Here is a 21,691-nt window from a genome sequence, read left to right on the forward strand (position 1 = left end):
ATACTCAGGTGGTCAGGCAGCATCTGCAGGGAGAGAAACAGGGTTAACTTTTCAGGTCAATGACCTTTCGACAATTGAATGGTCATCAATCTGAAACATTAACTGTGTTTCTCTCTCCACAGATGCTGCCTGACCTGCTGAGTATTTCCAGCATTTTGTGTTTATATAAATACAAATAAAACCAGACAGAGCAGCCGGCATTGACCTAGGTATCAGATTCGGACACAACAAAGGCACATCAAGCCCAGTCCTCCTCACTAACATCTGGGACTTGAGCACAAATTGGGAGAGCTGTCCCACAAATAGTCAAGCAACAGCCTGAAATATTTTTACTTACAAATCATACCTTTTAGCTAATGTCCTAGACTTCTCAATCACCATCCCATGGTATGTCCTGTTCTACCAGCACGACAAACCCACCAGAAGTGACGGCACAATGGTATACAGGCGGGAGGGAGTGGCCTCAAGAGTCCTCAAAACATTGACTCTGGACCCCATGAAGTCTCACAGCACGAGGTCAAATATAGGCAAGTAAACCTCCTGCTGATTACCACCTACCACCCTCCCTCAGCTGATGCATCAGTACTCCTCCATGTTGAACACCACTTGGAAGAAGCTGAGGGCAGCAAGGGCACAGAATGTACTCTGGGTGTGGGACTTTAATTTTTTTTTTTTTTTTTTTTTTTTTAGTCCATCACCAAGAGTGGCTCAGTAGCACCACTACTGAACGAGCCCTGGAGGACAAAGCTGCCAGACTGATTGCAGCAGGTTGAGAGAGAACCAACACTAGGGGAAAAACCTACTTGACCCCATCCTCACCAACGTACCGTCGCAGAAGCATTAATAGCCCATCCCCAATTACCCTCGAGGTGGTGAGCCGCCTTCTGGAGCCGCTGCAGTCCATGTTGAAGGTACTCCCACAGTGCCAGTCTTCAGCCAATTCGATTCACTCCACGTGATATCAAGAAATAGCAGAGCGCGCTGGATACAGCAAAGGCTATAGGCCCGGTCAACATCCCGGCTGTAATGCTGAAGACTTCTGCTCCAAAAGTAGCCCTGCCGAAAGCCATCTGGCATCTACCGGAGAGTGGAAAATTGCCCAGGAATGTCCTGTCCACATAAAGCAGGACAAATCCAATCCAGCCAATTACCACTATTCTCACTCATCAGCAAGATGATGGAAGGGGTCATCGACAGTGCTATCAACCAGCACTTACCAATATAACCTTCACACCGATGCTCAGTTTGGGTTTTGTCATGACCACTCGGCTCCAGACCTTGGTCCAAACATTGACAAAGAGCTGAATTCCAGAGGGGAGGCAAGAGTGACTGCCCTTGACATCAAGGCAGCATTTGACAGTGTGGCATCAAGGAACCCTAGTAAAATTGAAGTCAATGGGAATCAGGGGGAAAAAGTCTCCACTGGCTGGAAACATACCTAGCACAAAGGAAGATGATTGTGGAAGCCAATCATCTCAGCCCCAAGGCATTGTTGCAGCAGTTGCTCAGGGCAGTGTCTGGGGCCCAACCATCTTCAGCTGCTTCATCAATGACCTTCCCTCCATCACAAGGTCAAAAGTAGGGAGGTTTGCTGATGATTGCCCGGTGTTCAGTTTCATTCACAACTCCTCAGATAATGAAGCAAGTCCGTTCCCGCATGCAGCAAGACCTGGACAACATTCAGGCTTGGGCTGATAAGTGGCAAGTAACATTCACGCCACACAAATTCCAGGCAATGACTATCTCCAACAAGAGTCTAACCACCACCATCAACGTCATTACCATCGTTAAATCCCCCACCATCAACATCCTTGGGGGGGGGGGGGGGGGGGGGGTGTCACCAGTGACCACAAACTTAAATACTAAATACTGTGGCTACAAGAGAATATCAGAGGCTGGGTATTCTTGGGGAGTGATTCACCTCCTGACTCCTAAAGCTTTTCCACTACCTACAAGGCACAAGTCAGGAGTGTGATGGAATACTCTCCACTTGCCTGGATGATTGCAGCTCCAATAACACTCAAGCTCATTTGATTGGCACCCATCCACCACCGTAAACATTCACTCCCTCCACCATCAGCACACTGTGGCTGCAGTGTGCACCTCTACAAGATGTACAGCAGCACCTCCCAAACCTGTGACCTCTACCACCTAGAAGGACAAGGGCAGCAGGTGCATGGGAACACCACCAGCTCCAAGTTCCCCTCCAATTCATACATCACCCCGACTTGGAAATATATATGATTGTTCCTTCATAGTCGCTGGGTCAAAATCCTGGAACTTCCTCCCCAACAGCACTGTGGGTGTACATTCACCACACGAAGGGTAGTGGTTCAAGATGGCGGCTCATCACCTTCTCAAGGGCAATTAGGGATGGGCAATAAATGTTGGCCTTGCCAGCATCACCCACATTCCATAAGTGAATTAAAAGATAAACTTGCTCATCTACAAAATTGTTTGACCTTTATTTTTAAAAACTGATGCTAAAAAGGGCATCAATAATTTTAAAGTTAAATACCACCCGATTATGCAGCATAAGCTGGCCATTGGGTTTTATCACCAACACCTTCCTAATCAAAAAGGACCAAAAAGAATTTAAATTGCCACTGGAGGTCAACTGACTAGTTTTGTGGAATTCAGATCCAATGCATATGAACCACCCCACCCCTCCCTTACTCCTGATGACTTAGTGGGTAAATGCAACATATGGACTGATACTGAGCCATACAGACCAGTAGTTAATCCATCTCAGCCAGGCCAGCTAGATGGCCTACTGCTGGAATGGCAAGCAAAGGAGAAAACAAAAACACAACAGGGGTCCTTCTCTTGACAGTTATCCAGGAGTGAGTGGGTGTTGAAGGCCAGATTGGGCTTGCTGTAAATCCTCTGTCTGAATAGCTTACCCCCAGATTCACAAGAATGGCTTGTGTATGAGAGAGAGAGAGAGAGAGCGCGCGCGAGAATTTGGGAAAGTAGTAAGCTAAAAAAGACATCGGCTATTTTACACTTAAAAATACTTGCAAACATCTGTTCAAAAGCATGCTTAAATATGATTTCACTCATTAGGGTACCCTTTTATGTAAAAAAAGGACATCGATATTGATCTGAATATTAATTGCATGCAGTACATTTCTCCACCAAGAATACTAAACATGGATAAACAAAAGAATCCAACACCACTGTTATAATGACTCACCTGATGCAAGGTCAGATGAACAAAAACACAACTGTTGACAATAGCCTCTCTGTGGGATGGCGGTTGAGGAAGCTTATCATATGCAATTGGCATGTAGTCAGGGACAATATAATTGGGTTTTTCAAGGTCCATTTTGCTGGTGAACTCTTTGCCAACTTGATACAAGGCTTCAGTGGACCAGTCTCCAAACCAGTTCAAGACACACCTACGGAGGGGGGGAGGGGGAAGCAAAAAGTTGCATGTAAAAAAAAAATTACATTAATGATGGGTTTTGAACATTCAAATCTGTTCAACTAATTCTACACAAAGTGGTTTATGACTTTTCATAGAATGGCCTTCTGTGCTGTAACCATTCGGCCCATCGAGCCCGTGCTGGCTCTCAGTTAGTCCCACTCCCCTGCAAATTTGTTTCCTTCAGATACTTATCCAACTCCCTTTTGAAAGCAGTGATTGAATCTGCCTCAATCACCCTTTCAGTCAGTGCATTCCAGATCCTAACCACTTGCTGCGTAAAAAAGTTTCTTACGCTGCCTTTGGTTCTTCTGCCAATCTCCTTAAATCTGTGTCCTCTGGTTCTCAACCCTTCTGCCAATGGAACAGTTTCCTTCTATCTACTCTGTCCAGATCCCTCATGATTTTGAACACCTATCAAATCTCCTCTCAATCTTCTCTACTCCAAAGAGAACAACCTCAGCTTCTCCAGTCTATCAACGTAACTGAAGTCCTTCATTCCTGGAATCATTCTCCTAATCTTTTCTGCACCTTGAGACCTTCACATCCTTCCTAAAGCGTGGTGCCCAGAATTGGACACAATATTCCAGTTGGGGCCGAACCAGTGTTTTATACAGGTTCATCAAAATTTCCACACTTTTGTACTCTATGCCTCTATTTATGAAGCCCAGGATCCTGTAAGCCTTTTTAACTGCTTTCTCAACCCTGCCACCTTCAACGATTTGTGCACACATACCCCCAGGTCTCTGTTCGTGCACCCCCTTTAGGATTGTACCATTTAGTTTATATGTCCGCTCCTCATTCTTTCTACCAAAATGCATCACTTCACACTTTTCTGTATTAAATTTCATCTGCCACGTGTCCGCCCATTTCACCAGCCTGTCGATGTCTTCCTGAAGTCTATCACTATCCTCCTCACCTGTTCACTATACTTCCAAGTTTTGCATCATCTGCAAATTTTGAACTGGTGCCCTATACACCCACGTCCAAGTCATTAACATATATCAAGAAAAGCAGTGGTCCTAGAACTGACCCCTGGGGAACACCACTATACCTTCCTCCAGTCTGAAAAACAACCGTTCACCACTGTTTCCTGTCACTTAGCCATTTCCGTATTCATGCAGCTACTGTCCCTTTTATTCCATGGGTTTCAACTTTGCTGGCAAGCCTATTATGTGGCACTTTGTCAAACGCCTTTTGGAAATCCATGTACACCACGTCAACCGCATTACCCTCATCAACCCTCTGTTACCTCATCAAAAAACTCGATCAAGTTGGTTAAGCACGATTTGCCTTTAACAAATTCGTGCTGGCTTTCCTTAATTAATTCACACCTATCCAAGTATTTGAACCAATATTTTGAACCAAATAAACAAAATGCAATTAATATGAAGCTGTGCTAACTAAATCGCAGCCTAGCATGAAAACCTACTACCTTTTAGGCAGCTTTTGTTCAGAATACATTTTAAATTCACATGTTCAAAGGAATGGGGAAATGGACGAAGAACCTCAAACCACGACACCTCCACATCCACGTTTCCCCCTCACGCTCCCAAAGCTTGAAAACGTATAAGCTTCAGCTTTTTAAAATTCATGAGCCAGGAGAACTGGTGATTACTGCTCTCCAATTGGTGGATTTTGACCAATCAGGGAAGTAAGTGTCCTCTGGGCCCAAGAACTTTAAAGAATTGAAGTCCAAAGCTGCTATAGTTGCTTTTGTGCATAGCATCAACAGCTTTGTGGGCCAGATCGAAAGGACCTTTCGGACAACATCTTGGCCACTAACACAAATAATGCAATATTTGCTTTGGGTTCAGTATGGTTTAGTTAAACATTTTGGGCATTGGCATGACTTCTACTCAGAATTTATCTAAGCTCACCCAACTGCAGAAGCAGTAAGTTTTAGAAATGAAAGCTACCACATATGCAAATAAACTTACTACCTAAAGGGTGTCACCGGTAAAGGGCCTGGGGGGCAGGAAAAGAGATGGAATGAACAGGAATATTAAATGAAAAAAAGAGCTCACCAGTATATGCCAGAGTTTGGTCAGCAAGTGGCTTCTGTTTTAAGAGTATGGATCTTCCTTCCCAGAGCTCAAAAGTAAATAAAAACACTCAGTGCCAGCCAATAGTTAAGTTACTTTAGGGCTCTAGGACTGGCATCCAGGACTGAAGAACACCAACTGATGTCCCATTTTAGGATGTATTACACTTTTAAATATACTTCACAAAAGATCACACATATACTTTAAAAAGAATGCAACTAGAATTGTAATAATGGTAAATATGCCATACAAAATTCTGTTTACCTGTTGAAAAGAGCTGGAGAAGTTGCAGCCCTATCCTTCAAGCCTTCAGATGACGGATTCATGGTGAATACAACATGTAAGTTGCGGATAACCTGGCCTGTGAACCACTTGTACAGTTCTTCATGAGTGTCGAGCATTAAACCTTCCTTCTGAGCACCTTCTTTGCATTGAGTCATTAAGGTAGCATACTCATCCCCTTCAAATAGCCCAGGCACCTGTTCAATAGGAAATCACAGATTAATGTGCCCTATTTTGGCGAAGTTTAAATATTTCATTACTCCAAACATAAACTTAGCAAATCTGAAGTATTTCATGGTTTGCCTCATTTTTATTTACCCTCACAGTAGTTTTGGATGTTAGCACTTCTGCCGAGCCAAGTGTCAACACAAACTCAGGTTTACCAAGTTTGAGAGCTACCCTATGTGCAAGAATTGTTTGAATTAATAGACTTAAAAATTATTTTGCTAATGGACTAAATCATGGTCACAATAATTTTTTTACAGCAAGTTAATTATTGAAAACAATTTTACCTATACATTTTTCTTAATGCTTTAGCAGATTTGCAAGATTGGTTCAGATTTACAGTTAACATTTTTTATATTTACCTCCCCATTGGCCAACAATGTGTTCATACGTTCCAAGAAACTGGAATCCAGTACATTGGACTCATCCATAATGAAAGCAATCTTCTCATTTTTGCAGCCTGAACGCCTCAACACTGTTCTCAGGTCCTCATCAAAATCCTCACCCGTATACTTCCTATGAACCTGTACACACCAATATTTTAGCATTTTACTAGAAGTTGAACTTTAAAAAAAAAACGCTACTTCTATTATGCAACAGTTTCTGTTTGCTAGAACAGGAAAAAAAATAGCACTAACCTTTATCTGATATACACTAAGGCCATTCATCCAGGCAACAAAACGAGACAGCGTCGTTTTTCCTGCACCACTGACTCCAATAAGCAGCAAATGGCCTTGTGGCTGCCGGAATATCCTAAAAAAAATTAGTTACATGGAGGTGATTATTTTTTAAATAATTCTTATATTGACATTATGGGCCGGATTTTGCAATAACGGCGAGGCCAACAGTGCTCACCGTTATAACGGCACAAATTGGAGAGCAACTTCTGGCGTCCGCACATGCGCAATTAACATGCAAATACGGAAGTTGCAGTCAGTACCCGCTCCTCCACAGGGAGTGCTGTTGCAGTCCACGCCGATAGACAGCATTTATTTCAATGCAACGGCGTGAATTTGGGGTATTTGCCAACTAGTTTGTCACTAAAAACGGCTGAAAAAGTTAGGTACATTCAGGAGTAAACGAGTTGATCTAGGCCTCTGGATTACATGTCAGTAGCATAGCCACTGTTTGTTTTCCTTCCCGTTATCCCTCATTTCTTTATGCCTGTTATCAACTGCCTTTATCCGAGATCTCTGCGCTCTTCCAATTCTGGCCTCTGATATCCATCGCTCCACTAATGGCAGCTGTACCTTCAGCTGCCTAGGCCCTAAGCTCTGGAATTCCCTCCCTAAATCCCTCCTGCCTCTCCCCCCCCCCCCCATTTAAGATGCTCCTTAGAACCTGTGGGGCGAAGGAAATCGGAAATGCACAAGAGGCCAGAATTGGAGGAAAGCAGAGTTCTTGGGAGGGTTGTAGGGCTGGAGGAGGTTACAGAGATAGGGAGGGGTAAAGCCATGGAGAGATTTGAACCTAAGGATGAAATTTTAAATTGAGGCATTGCTGGACTGGGAGCCAATGTTGGACAGTGAGCACAAGGATGATGGATGAATGGGACTTGGTGTGAGTTAGGATGATCAAGTTTACAGAGGGTGGAAGATGGAGGCCAGCCAGGAGGACTTTGGAATAGTCGAGTCTGGAGGTAACAAAATCTTGGAGGACGGTTTCAGCAGTAAATGGGCTGATGCAGGTGTGGAGACAGGCAATATTAGAGGTGGAAATAGGCAGTCTTGGTGATGGAAAAGATATGGGGTCGGAAGCTCAAATAGCATAGTAAATAATTCTGAGGACAATAGGAAATCAACCAAGGGGATATTGATAGGATGGTGGAATGGGCAAAAAAAAGTGGCTTATAGAATTCAAGGTCAGTAAGTGCGAGATTGTACATTTTGTTAAGTAAGTCATTATGCTTTGAATGGGGAAGGCTGGATGGTATGGAATGGAGGGCTTTGGAGGTTGAGGTTCACAGATTTCTCCTACCCTCTGTTCTAAGTCACTTACATTTAATCTTGTATGCATGACTCCCTTTCCTGGCCCCTTATCCACTGGAAACAATTTGCTTCTGAAAGTTACCCTGTCCCATCCTTTCCTAATTTTAAAAACCATCAAATTGCCCTGTAATTTGCACAGTTCTAGGGAAAACCACCCCTAATTTTTCCAAGTCTTTGTATTTCGTCATATCAGGTAGCGTCCTGGTGAATCCAAATTGTACCCCCGCTATCGTCTCAAAATCTTTCCTATTGTGGAGCCCAAATGTAGCCGCTCATAAATACAAATAAATTCAAATACACAGACAAGTCAATGTCATATCAACTTTTACTAATCCATGGGGTTTACTGAAAGGGAAGGATTACTTGGACTTGTGCATAATTACATACCTGTCAATTTTCAGCACATGATCCAATACTTCATTAAATAGTACCAAGGGGACATCAAGCTCCTCCTCATAGAAAACTTTGAGCCTGGCTTTGACATAATCTCTCAACTCTTCTTGATCCACTGGTATATAATCCTAAAAAAGTATACACAGGACTTTAAGACAGATCAGACTGGTCAATATATAGTTCGACAGTGTAGGAAGGAGGGGCTCCAATTATGGCCCACAAGCGACTTCTGGGGGAGGGGAAGGCTATATAAATCAGTAGAGCCTTCATTAAATGGAGAGGCAGATTCACCTTAACTGATAAACAATTGGAAGGATTTAAACTAGTAAAGAAAAAGGAGGGGAGAACATTATGGACCCACTATTAGGGTGGAGTCAGGACGATACAGGAAGACAATGAATGATCAAAGGTGTACATATAGGAATGCCAAGAGCACTGAAATAAAGTACTCGAGTTGGAAATGGTAAACTCTGAGCCAAATAGATATCATGGGAGCTATTGAAACTCAAATAAAGGAGGATAAAAAGTGGGAAATGGGGCTAAGTGTGCTTTAGGAAAGATTATGAAGGACAGGAAGGAAGTGGTGTCTCACTGTAAAGATTGATTTACATACTGCTGAGGGGAATGAATTGGGATTTGACATGAGTCTTTATGGGTTGATTTGGAAGCTAGAAAAAGGGAAAGATAGTGGCAGGCCCCCATAAAATAAAATATAGGTAGATGCACTGTTACAGGAGATTATAAAGATTAGTGCAAATGCCTCAGTTATAAATATAGGGGATTTTTAATTTCCCAGCCACAAGACCAAGTTGGAACAATTTGCATGCACGCAGGAGTTTACTGAAGTAGTCCAAGGCTTTGATGAAAAAGATTCCTGTGTAGGAATTCGGGTTGACCTCAGCAGGTATTGGACGAATGCCTACTAAATAATCGAGACTTCAGGAGAACAATCTAGAAGTTGTTTATTTACAACAGATGAAACACAGCAGGTAAGATGGCTGGATGCAGGAGCACCGCGATATAGGTCTTTCCCCAACGGGGACGCCACGAGGACCGAGTCCGCAGTCCTGTGGATAGCGTGATGACGTCATCACGCTTGGCTGTTTTCCCGTGCTTAGGGAGTCACGTGACCGCGTCGTGACGTCAGCACATTCACCCGCGCTTGGGGCGGTCACGTGACCCGCGCCGATACGTCGACACGTCTGCCCGGCACCGAGGCTGGCCGTTGCGGCCGAAGTCGCGAGCGGCACCCAGCAGAGGCTGGCCATTGCAGCCGAAGTCGCGGGAGCGGGAGAGGCACCCTGCACTGTGGCTGGTCGTTGCGACCGTCAAGGGAGCGGACGGCTGAACTAGGCCGGCGGCTGACGTGTTTAGGTGCGTCACGTGATACGTGACGTCAGCGTGCTAGGGCGTGTCTTAAAGGGGCAATGGCCCAGGTAAGTAATATACATAGTTAGGTTAAAGTGAATTATGTACATGTACATTATATATGTAAGGGACACCCGGTGGAACCGCCACACCTGACCACTTTCCCCACAAGGGGTTTGATGGAGCTCAAACAATTTCCAGAGTATGAAGTAGATCCAGGAAAGCTCTCAAGTACAGGATTCAAGAACTAGGGATCACAGTTTAAAACTAAGGGGGTGGGGAGAAAGAAGTGTCAAATGAAAATAAGGAATTTTTGTAAGTTTTTCAGTAACAGGGTGTGGAAATGTGAAATAGATTACCAGTCAGGGTGAACAAAAATAACCAGTGAGCTTTAAAACAGAGTACTAGATGATTTATTTTAGTAAATAGGATGCAGGACCCTTAGTTCCAGAATCACAGTAAGGAATCTGATGGGTATTTTGGAAGGGTAGATTGGAAGGGCCAAAACATTACTATGTTACTACTAATTAGAAAATCATGAGCTGCTTTCTTTATGCTTACTTGTTACAAGTTCAAACCGAAGCATTAGCAGTTTACAACTATTTAGATTTAAGATATTTTGATAATTAACCATACACAAATAAATGTTTAGTACCACAATATTAAATATTTGAAAATTATTTAACAAATTGAGCACATCAAGGCCAACATTTGGCAAATTACAATTTTTTAAATAAAGTGTTACCATCAGCCAATCTCTTACCTTGGATAGCCAGTTGCTATACAAAATGGGTCTGGTCAAAGCTTTGTCTTTGTCAATATTAAGGAAATGCTTGAGAGCCACCACGTCAATGTTCTCATCTGTCCATTGTCTTTCCTCAGCCTCTACAAGTCTAAAAATAGAGGCAATTGAACATGCATTCTAATTTCATTCAGTGCAAACAGTGGAAATAGCAACAGTACTGAAAGGTTGAATATATAGAATACAAACCTGTCTTGGAACAAGCGCAGAGCCTCGTGAGCCCAAATCCGGATCAAACCTTCGACTGCCAGCGTTTCCAATGGTCTCAAAGCTTCAAAGATTCCTCTCACCCAACGTGTCATTTCACGAGGGGAGTAAATGTAATGCGGCTGTATGTCTTGGGTAAAACGTTCCTGTGAAATAACGGAGTACGTATTACTGAACAAAGTTCAGTTTTTCACATCAATAAAATTTCAGCCTGCATTTAATTGAGGTGGTCAGACTGCCTGAAGGACCTGTTTTAACTTGTGTAAGACAAGAGAATATTAAATACATTAAACCCTCTTAAATCTCAAAGTGTTCAATGATTAAACATACACGATACTATGCATCGTATTGGAGCTGAAGACTTGTACAGGAGATATACAAGACAATCCAGAGTGAAAAAAGGCCATCAGTCCATCAAGCCTGCTCCAATTCATGTATGATTATTCTATTATACACTTCCTTCCCACAGCACCTTTTGATCCCCTATTTTAGGAAACACCAATTTCCTTCCCCATCTAAAAAAAATTCAAGCTGTTAAATTCCTCTACACCACTCAACAGATAAAGATCCAGCTTTTTTGTAAAATAAAAAGATGCCAATTGAACTGAATCAACTCCCTGCTCTGGGAGTTTGCTCTACTATCCTGCAACGCAAACCAACGTTTTTTCTCCCAATCTTGAGAGTAATGTTCTTGTGCACTTTAGTCCTATCCTAATTGCCAAGATAATGAAATTTCTACCTCATTTACATCTTTCATTAATTTGAAGACCAATACCATTTTTCTCTCAGCCTTCTACGCTCCAGATCACAAACAGATATCTACCTGTGACATAATGTAGAATTCCACCATAGCTGCAGTAAGGGGGTCTGCATATGTCCGCAAGGATGGAATGAGTCTCAGCATAGCACGGTTGAATGTTCCGTAAATCTGAGTAAGAGAAGCTGGTCCTGGATAGTCCACGTACACAACAGGTACATGGCGTAGGAACCTATGAAGACAGAAGTAAAAGATTTTGCAGTAGGTTTCCAACTATAATTTACAGGTTTAACAGTTCAAAACAGCAGCTTCCAACACATCAGTCAATCCAAGACTTCACTGAACTTCCAACCAATCCAAAGCTATTATGCTGGAACCCAATGAGCAAAAAGACTAACTCAGGAAATTTATGGATACAACATCTTTACTATGCATTAGAAAAGGTCTGAATTTCTTGTACAAGAACAAAAGTAAAAGTTAGACAAAAACTAAAAATATTGAAAAGGACAGAAACAGATGGAGATCATTTTAATTGATGCCAGGTTTCAACCAAATTTTTATTTTATGAACGACTTAAAAAAATGTATTCAGTTGGCTGAAAACTGGCATCGATTAAAATTCTCAATCGATTTGTCCTTTTCAATATTTACCTAATGTTTACATACACACATTCTGCATAATCCTAATCAATTCAAAATCTTAACACCTTCTGCATGCATTGAAGTTTGATAGTTAGAATATGAAACAGCAGAATTATTACCTGTGTGAAAGTGGTTTTCTTCCTGGATCAGTAGATGGGTTGCAAGCTCCAACAAACTGGATTCTTTCCAATTTAACCCAAGTCTGGTCTGAAGTACGGTAGAAACCTCCATGTTCTACCATCTGGAACAAAGACAGTCCACAATGACTGCTTCAATCAATGAACCTACTGCTTTAACTCAACTATCTGCCATACCTCCTCTTACTAACCTGTCTAATGAAGGATATAACTCGTTGAGTGCCATATTTGTCCATATCTGGAAGATTGATTTCATCACAGAAGAGCACAAGCCATTTACCAAGCTGCACAGGTGCCAACACAACTCCATTTGGTGTCCGACGGTATTCGCAGTAGTGATCAAATGTTTTCAGAACTAACTCAGGTGTGGTTGCACTGGAGAAGTTCAGACCCACAACCTATTAACAAAATGGGAGACAAACATTGCTAGAATGGCTTCAAACTTACATTAGTCACTAAACATTAACAAAAATGAGAAAAGGAAGATGAATATACCAGAAGCAACTGTTACAGGTGCTATATTAATACTAAAGCTACAAAGGCAATTTAAAAGACGACAACTTCTTACCTCCATATCTGGTAGAGCTCTTAGTGCACTGAATAGGGTCATAGTCTTGCCAGAACCAGGTGGTCCACATAAAACTAATGGTTTATGCTCAGCTAACCACGTGTATAGAAGGGCTTCATGACGGACTGTATCCAAGGTTGGTACAACAACATCTGGGGCAGCAACTTTGTGAGTCTCAACTTCAATCTGTGGTACCTTTGACTGCCAAGGAACCCACTCTCCAGTAATGGATACCTAAATATTGAAAAAAGGATGTTGCAAAACCAAATTATTTATTTTCCATTTAAATCTGCTTGAGCAGTTGAATTTATAGTGACCGAGCAACTTTGACAAATCAAGATCATTTTATGAAGAAACTGCTGCACAAGGAGTAAAATCTATACTATATGCTCCATCCATATCAGTCACCACTAGTATCCAGAGATGCGACATTACATTCATTAAATGTATACAAACATACTGTAGTGTGAACTGCTGGGACATGGTTTGTGCCTATGATCCCCCTAAAGTTATTAGTGGTGTTGTCACAAGTAGGTGCCAAGTGGAAAACACTTGTCTTTCCATGCGAGGGTGAGAATTCAGGAGGGAGAATCACAAGTCGCATTCCAGTTTTAGAACATCAGTAGAGGCCTGGGATTAGGTTGCCGGCCTTCTTGCTCAGAATAGCAAGATGGAGAAAGAGATAAGGAAAAGGAGGAAATGTTACAAAATGAACAACCTTTGCATGGTTTTTCTCATTAAGATTCAACTGTCACATACAAATTTGGGCGGCTTCTTTCCCTGCCGCACCCCCCCCCAGACGAATATCTACAAACACTGCCCCTTTAAAACCATGAATGGGTCAGATGATTTCACCCCTCCCAACTCGTGAAAGGTCTCATTCTGGGATGTTCCTTTTGTTCTTTGGCTGGAGAAGGCATCAGTAACACTGCAAATAATAAAAAAGCCACCTTACAGATAATTGAGTGGAACCCTCCACAAGCTGGCTCAATAAGTGGCCACTGCAGAAAGTAAAGCAAACTCAACCACTGAACAGACTCAGTTTAATGAAGGATTTATCTATTTGTGTTTGCCTCAAAATAAAAAAGGACAAATTAAAATGAAACTTAAATCGCTTCCACATAAATGGCTGGTGGCCCTGTTCACGTTAACTTATTATTTCTTTGAAACAAAGGGACATTAGGCCATAATACTTTCACCAATGGCTCAATGGGTAAAATGTACCACATAGCATGGTCATGAACCACGCAGCCCAGGAAGGCCAAGATCTCTGGTCTGTTTCACGTTAGTTGAGCCAGCATGGGTTACTACAGTATGCATCGGGGGGGGGGGGGGGGGGGGGGGGGGGGGGGGAAGAAAGAGGAGAGGGTGTGGAGGTGGAGAGAAAATGGAGGAGCCAGGAGTTTCTACCTTAATGAGTCACCGTTTTCAAGGAGGAAGAGAAGATAATTGGCAGGAATGGGGCAAAAACAGACATCATGATTTCTTAGAGATAAATAAAGCAAGAAAGTGCAGCTATAAAGCTGGATGAGCCCCAGGACTGCCCTATCCACATGCTAAATTTAAAAAAGTGGGTTGTCCGCCAACATGCAGCTCACTAGCTCATTGTGCAGAGACAAAGGCTTGCACAAGAATTATTCTGCATGAAAAACCTAACTTGCACGGATATAGGTTCAAAGAATTTGGAGATCAGTTTGCTCAGAACCAAATTCAAACCCCAAGCAGGATCAGGTAACACTTGCAGGCATTTTGCACAAACTGTGACAATATGGGTGCCCTAACTGCTGCCTAACTAAAGGTTATCAATCAAATAGCAGCAATGTGGTTTCTCAGCAAGCTCACAGTCCCCGACATAGCAACAGATGCAATCAAATTGAAGGCATTACACTTTACTAGATTAATACAGGTACCATGATCCTAGCCAAGTAGGAAACACTTCCACTCAAACTATTTTTAAAGAGACACAAATTTACAAGAAAAAAGACAATCACTATCACTAAAGAAATAGTGCTCGGTAAAAGAATGGGACTAAAAGACAAGTCCCCTGGACCAGGTGGCCTGTATCCCAGGGTCTTGAGAAGTGGCTGCAGAGATAGTGGATGCATTGGTTGCAATATACCAAAATTCCCTGGACTCTGGAGAGGTCCCAGCAGATTGAAAAACCACTAATGTAACACCCCTATTTAAGAAAGGAGGGAGACAGCAAGCAGGAAACTATAGGCCAGTTAGCCTAACATCTGTCGTTGAGAAAATGCTGGAGTCCTTCATTAAGGAAGCAGTAGCAGGGCATTTAGAAAAACATATTGCAGTCAAACAGAGTCAGCATGGTTTTAGGACATTTGCTGGAGTTCTTTGAGGATGTAACAAGCAGGGTGGACAAGGATGAGCCAGTGGATGTGGTGTATTTGGATTCCCAGAAGGCATTCGATAAGGTGCCACATAAAAAGGTTACTGCATAAGATAAGAGCTCACGGAGTTGGGGGCAATATATTAGCATGGATAGAGAATTGGCTAACTCACAGAAAGCAGAGAGTCGGGATAAATGGGTAATTTTCTGGTTGGCAAACAGTAACTAGTGGGGTGCCACAAGGATCGGTGCTGGGGCCCCAACTATTTACAATCTACATTAATGACTTGGATGAAGGGATGGAGTGTAATGTAGTCAAGTTTGCAGATGATACAAAGATGGATGGGAAAGCAAATTGTGCAGAGGACTCAAAGAATCTGCAAAGGGATATAGACAGGCTAGGTGAGTGGGCAAACATATGGCAGATGGAGTATAATGTGGGAAAGTGTGAGGTTATCCACTTTGGCAGGAAAAATAAAAAGCAAACTATTATTTAAATGTAGAGATTACAAAATGCTGCAGTTCAGAGGGACCTGGGGGGTCCTTGTGCATGAAACACAAAAAGTTAGCATGCAGGTACAGCAAGTAATCAAAAAGGCAAATGGAATGTTGGCCTTTATTTCAAGGGGGTTGGAGTATAAAAGCAGTGAAGTCCTGCTACAACTGTACAGGGTATTGGTGAGACCACAGCTTGAGTACTGCGTACAGTTTTGGTCTCCTTATTTAAAGGAAGGATATACTTGCATTGGAGGCAGTTCAGAGACGATTCACTAGGTTAATTCCAGAGATGAGGGGTTTGACTTATGAGGAAAGGTTGAGCAGGTTGGGCCTATACTCATTGAAATTTAGAAGAATGAGAGGTGATCTTATTGAAATATAAGATACTGAGGGGGTTTGACAGGGTAGATGCAGAGGGGATGTTTCCACTCATGGGGAAATCGAGAACTCGGGGGCACAGTCTCAGAATAAAGGGTCGCCCTTTTAGAACTGAGATGAGGAGGAACTTCTCAGAGGGTTGTAAATTTGTGGAATTCTCTGCCCCAGAGAGCTGTGGAGGCTGGGTCATTACATTTAAAGTGGAGATAGACAAATTTTTGCAAGATAAGGGAGTGAAGGGCTATGGGGAACAGGCTGGGAAGTGGCTTTGAGCCCTAGATCAGCCAATGACTTATTGAATGGTGGAACAGGCTCGAGGGGCCAAGTGGCCTATTCCTGCTCCTATTTTTTAATGTTCTTTTTAAAGATCAATTCTTTTGCCCTTCTTCCCCCTCCATTAGGTCAACACCAGCACTACCCAGTTCTGAAAAAGGCAGGGGGAGCCTTATAGGCTAGTAAGGACTGTCAGTGATCAGTGAGGGAAAGGAGTACGGGGGGAAAAAAAAGGGAGAAAGAAAGCTACATGCTTGTGTGGCTGTTATGAAACCAAACTTGAGACATTGTCACAGCTTTTTCTTCTCCATCTCCTCCCTCCTCTCCTGAGGAGATGCTGCTAAATCATCTGTAATGGATACTGAGTAAATCAATATAGTTATTCAGTAGATTCCAGAAGTAACAGAGGGTTGATAAGGGTAGTGCGGTTGATGTGCATATGGACTTTCAAAAGGCCTTTTGACAAAGTGCCACATAATAGACGGATTAATCCCATGGGCTTTAATTTTGCTAAAGGGACAGTAGCAGCATGGGTATGAAATTGGCTAAGGAACTGAAAGCAGAAAGTAGTGGTGAATGGTTGATTCTCAAACTGGAGTTAAGTATACAGTGGTTTTCCCAGGGTCAATATTAGGACCACTGCTCTTTTTGATATATATTAATGACCTGGACTTGGGCTTACAGGGCATAATTTCCAAGTCTGCAGATGACGTGAAACTCAGAAATGTAGTAAACAATGAGGAGACACAGACTGCTGAAATGGGCAGATTAAATTTAATGCTGGGAAGTGAGAAGTGATTAATTTTGGTAGGGAGAATGAGGAGTGGCAATATAAACTAAATGGTATAATTTTAAAGAGGATGCAGTAACAGAGACCTGGGGGTGTAGGTACACATATCTTTGTAGGTGGCAGGACAAGTTGAGAAGGCAGTTAAAAAGCATATGGGAACCTTGGCTTTATTGATAGAGGCAGAGTAGTTATACTAAACCTTTAGCAGCTAAACACTGGTTAGGCCTCAGCTGGAGTATTCTGTACAATTCTGGGTACCACACTTTAGGAAGGACGTCAAGCCCTTAGAGGGTGCAGAAGAGATTTACTAGGATGGTACCAGGTACTTCAGTTTTGTATAAAGACTGGAGAAGCTGGGGTTGTTCTTAGAGCAGAGAACGCGAAGAGGAGATTTGATACAGGTGTTCAAAATCATGAAAGGTTTTGATTAAGTAAAGGAGAAACTCTTTCCAGTGGCAGAAGGGTCAGTAACCAGAGGACAGAGACTTAAGGTGATTATGCACTGCCTGAAAGAGTGGTGGAAGCAGATTCAACAGTAACTTTCAAAAGGGAATTGGATAAATACTTGAAAGGAAAAAAAGTTACAGGGCTATGGGGAAAGAACAGTGGAGTGTGACTAATTGGGTAGATCCAAAGAACCAGCACAGGCACGATGGGTTGAACGGCCTCCTTATGTGCTGTATCATTCCATGATTCAATAATTTGTTTCGTGGGAAGTTACTCAATTATATTCTGCTGCCTACAGATCATTTTAAGAGTGTCTAGGGAAGAGATAGCAGAGGCATTACTACACATATTTATTAATTCATTAGAAAAAGGCGTAGTGCCAAAGGACTGGCAGATAGCCAACATAATACTTATATTTAAGAAGGGAGATAGAACTTGTCCAAGGAACTATTGACCAGTCAGCTTAACATTGGTGGTAAGAAAAATAATGGAATCCCTACTGGAGAAAGTAGAACATCTAGAAGTCAAAAATATAAATTAGTCAGCATGGTTTTCAAAAGGGAAAGTCTTGCTTAACCAACCTCATTGAATTTTTTGAAGAGGTAACAGAGCGAATAGACAAGGGTAATGCAGTAGATGTAATTTATCTAGATTTTCCAAAAGGCCTTTGATAAGGTACCACATAATAGACTAATGAATAAGGTCAGAGAATGTGGAGTCAGGGGACAAGTAGCAGAATGGATAGCTAGCTGGCTTCAAGACAGAAAGCAGAGTGTAGGGGCAAAGGGTAGCTATTCAGAGGGCAGAAGGTGGGTCGCGGCGTTCCACAAGGATCAGTGCTGGGACCACGGTTCACAATTTATATCAACGATTTAGACTTTGGAACCAAAAACACAATTTCTACATTTGCAGATGACATCGAATTTTGGGGGGGGGGGGGGGGGGGGGAAGAAAGGAGGCGTGATAGTTAATGCAGAGGAGGACTGCATCAAAATACAAGACAACAACATTAATAAACTTGCAGAATATGCATATAATTGGCAAATTTAATTCCATAGATAAATGAGTTATTACATTTTGGTAGGAAGAATAGGGAGGTCACATTACTTCGAGGGAGAGTCTGGGTGGGGTAGAGGAGCAAAGGGATCCAAGAGTACAAATACACAAATCACAAAGTAGCGACACAGGTTAACAAGGCCATAAAAACAGCAAACCCGGCACTAGGGTTTATTTCTAGGGAGGGATAGAACTGAAAAGTTGTGAAGTTATGCTAAAGTTGTATCGAACCTTGGTTAGACCACACGCGGAGTACTACGTACAATTCTGGTCACCATATTATAAAAAGGATAGAGGCATTGGAGAGGGTGCAGAGAAGATTTACAAGGATGATACCAGAAATGCAAGGGTATACATATCAAAAGGATGAACAGGCTGGGTCTCTTTTCTCTTAAAAAAGACTGAGGGGTGACCTAATAGAGGTTTTCAAAATTATGAAATCTACTTGTGGGGGGGAGCATAACTAGAGGCCCTCAATATACGATAGTCACCAAGAAATCAAATAGGGAATTCAGAAGAAACTTCTTTACCTGGAGTGGTGAGAATGTGGAACTTGCTACCACGGAGTAGTTGAGGCAAATAGTATAGATGCATTTAAGGGGAGGCTAGATAAGCATGAGGGAGAAGGGAATAGAGGGTTATGCTGAGAGTTAGATGAGGAAAGATGGGGGGGGAGGCTCAAGTAGAGCATAAATGACAGCATGGCCTGTCTGTGCCGTATATCTTATGTAATCAGTACCAATTTAGGTCAATTCAGTAGCATGTACAATATTCTGTCAAGCTGAATTTTTAAGACGTATAGGTCACTTGCCTAGAAGCATAAAGTAAAGATGAACAAGCACTAGATATTCACGAGAGTATAAAATATTTCAAAATGGTCAAACAACTGGGATTAAATCTGCAAATTATAGAATTCCTACCTCAAAGTCAATGATAGGCATGTTAGGTGTGCTTGGCAGTGGAATGGTGGTAATTCGTCTGATGTATTCACCAAGTTCTGCTCTCATCTTCAACCGCGCATCACCCGAAAGTGACCACAGAATGGCATAAATAAGGTATTTCTAGTCAAGAAAAAAAGTGACCATTTTAGAAGATTACATGACATGGTACATTAGGATATTTCAGCTATAAAATGAGCTAAACAAATCTAAGACTTGCATAAAATCATACCTGGATGTAGCTTTCCAACTGGTCACTCTGCATTGGGAAGTCAGGGTGGTTAGCATTATATAACGCAATGTTTCGACAAGCTTGGTGCATCATGGAGAAGAGGGAACCAAGACATCGTAATCGGGTAAAATCCATAATGTGTTCCATCTTAGCAGCATGTTCGACTGCTTTGATAATCAGGCCATTTGAAGTGAAGAATGGCTGCAAAACAGTTGCTGCATCTCTCTGGATCTGTAATAAAATGTTAACAGCGTAACGCAAGGCTCTTGCACAAGATTACCACATTTTAAAGCAATTAATTCAAGATCTGAAAAAAATTGGGTAAAAGGTAAAATAATACATTTACAGATACTGGAGGAGACACTCATAGTAGTCCATGAATAAAAGGAAGTACAAAACAGATTTGCAACAGATCTACTAGTGGGAAAATTTGTGTGTTCTATTATTCAGTAGGGAGCGATACAGTGCCATTTACTTTTTATTTCAATACATCACTAATTACATCTTCAATACAGCCTTCCCTAGTCATCCAAATGATCATGCTCACATTTATAAAGAGTTAGCCTCTGCCGAACCGATTCAGGATTCACATACAAGTGATCTTTCTGCTCTGGACTCAAACTGAAACAAATACCATTACATAAACTTTGTGCATAAAATTCACTGATAAATTACAAAAGCGGTCTCCCAATCTGCATTTGGTCTCCCTGATGTAGAGGAGATCTCATCGTGAGCAGCAAATACAGTATGCTAAATTGAAAGTACAAGTAAATCACTAAATTGTTAACCGTTTCTCTTGACCGATGCTGCCTGACCTGCTGAGTATTTCCAGCATTTTCTGCTTTTAATCACTGATAAATTAGTTTGGTACCTGAAGCATTGGCGAAGCAGTTTCTTGTTCCTCATCCTCTTTGCCCTTGCGTCTACGCTGGGCCTCATCCTCTCCCTCATCCAGAGGAATACTACGCAGTCTAGCCAAGAAGTTATTGAAGATCATATCAGTACTGAGCACATCCTCACTAAACCACACCATTCCACATCTGGATACAGTGGCCAGTGTCGCATATTTCAAGTCTTGGACCTCAAACATAATTCGTACCTATTGAAAGGAAAGTAAGATTTTAAAAAAAAAGGTATATATTTTAAGGCTTCGTGTCAATTATTTTTGTTGAGCATAAATTCTGTTCAACACAATTCTATCAAAAATTCTTACATTTGATGGAAGGCTGAGACGTTCTCCATTGGGCAGGGTAAGCAATTTGTTATCATCTAAAACAGAATTCAAGTTTTCTACCCATTCTGGATCCACATCACCATCAAATATAATCCACTGTCGTTTCTGCAGCTCACCTCTTACGTTGTCAATGATCCTAAAAACCATAAATATAATTTATAAAGATTGTAAAACAGTTAATTATCTTGAAGTATATACTTTGAACTCCAAGTACACACTTATAATTTAATGCTGATTTTTCAGAATAAAAAAATTCTGAGTTTCAATGGGTGGCTGAGCAAGTTTACCCAGACATTAGCTGAGCCACACAGATCAGGAAGGTGTCAGGTCTGTTCCCCACCCGAGTTAGTTGACTGCAGCTCAACACCCACAAGTTAGGGAGGGAAGTAACAAAAAAGAAAAACTAGGGTTGACTCTTGCTGGAAGTGTGAATGCGTGAACAATGTGAAGAAAAGATCAAGCTTGGCTATCATGCCCCTGCAGTCGAATAGCCTGCTGACATTCATTGTTAAGCCTCAAATATGAAAAATGACCACTTGGGTAAGGTACTAGAGGGCACCCAACACCTTGGAATCATAGAGGAGTCAACACGTTCAGGAAAGAAAGGGAGAAAAATTGGGAGAGAAAACAAAATTTCCAATACATCTGGTAACCAACT

The 21,691-nt window shown here is 41.9% G+C and overlaps 1 protein-coding gene across 2 annotated transcripts in view; it reads right to left on the minus strand.

Annotated features, from left to right (window-relative positions):
* The window catches only part of dync1h1 (dynein, cytoplasmic 1, heavy chain 1), a 104,904-nt gene that overhangs the window by 47,833 nt on the left and 35,380 nt on the right, over positions 1–21,691 (minus strand). For both annotated transcript variants that reach the window (XM_086002965.1, XM_086002966.1), the window contains exons 34-48: positions 21,013–21,169; positions 20,671–20,898; positions 19,800–20,030; positions 19,550–19,690; positions 12,841–13,074; positions 12,464–12,670; positions 12,255–12,376; positions 11,561–11,726; positions 10,720–10,883; positions 10,492–10,621; positions 8,355–8,488; positions 6,618–6,732; positions 6,342–6,503; positions 5,737–5,951; positions 3,197–3,401 (exon numbers count right to left, since the gene is read on the minus strand). In XM_086002965.1, the coding sequence (XP_085859091.1) occupies positions 3,197–3,401; positions 5,737–5,951; positions 6,342–6,503; positions 6,618–6,732; positions 8,355–8,488; positions 10,492–10,621; positions 10,720–10,883; positions 11,561–11,726; positions 12,255–12,376; positions 12,464–12,670; positions 12,841–13,074; positions 19,550–19,690; positions 19,800–20,030; positions 20,671–20,898; positions 21,013–21,169 (2,611 nt within the window). The remainder of the gene's footprint in view (positions 1–3,196; positions 3,402–5,736; positions 5,952–6,341; positions 6,504–6,617; positions 6,733–8,354; positions 8,489–10,491; positions 10,622–10,719; positions 10,884–11,560; positions 11,727–12,254; positions 12,377–12,463; positions 12,671–12,840; positions 13,075–19,549; positions 19,691–19,799; positions 20,031–20,670; positions 20,899–21,012; positions 21,170–21,691) is intronic.

The sequence above is a fragment of the Somniosus microcephalus genome, chromosome 12 (genome assembly GCF_052327205.1).
Source record: "Somniosus microcephalus isolate GS21.2 chromosome 12, FLI_Smic_1.0, whole genome shotgun sequence".
Classification (NCBI taxonomy): domain Eukaryota; kingdom Metazoa; phylum Chordata; class Chondrichthyes; order Squaliformes; family Somniosidae; genus Somniosus; species Somniosus microcephalus.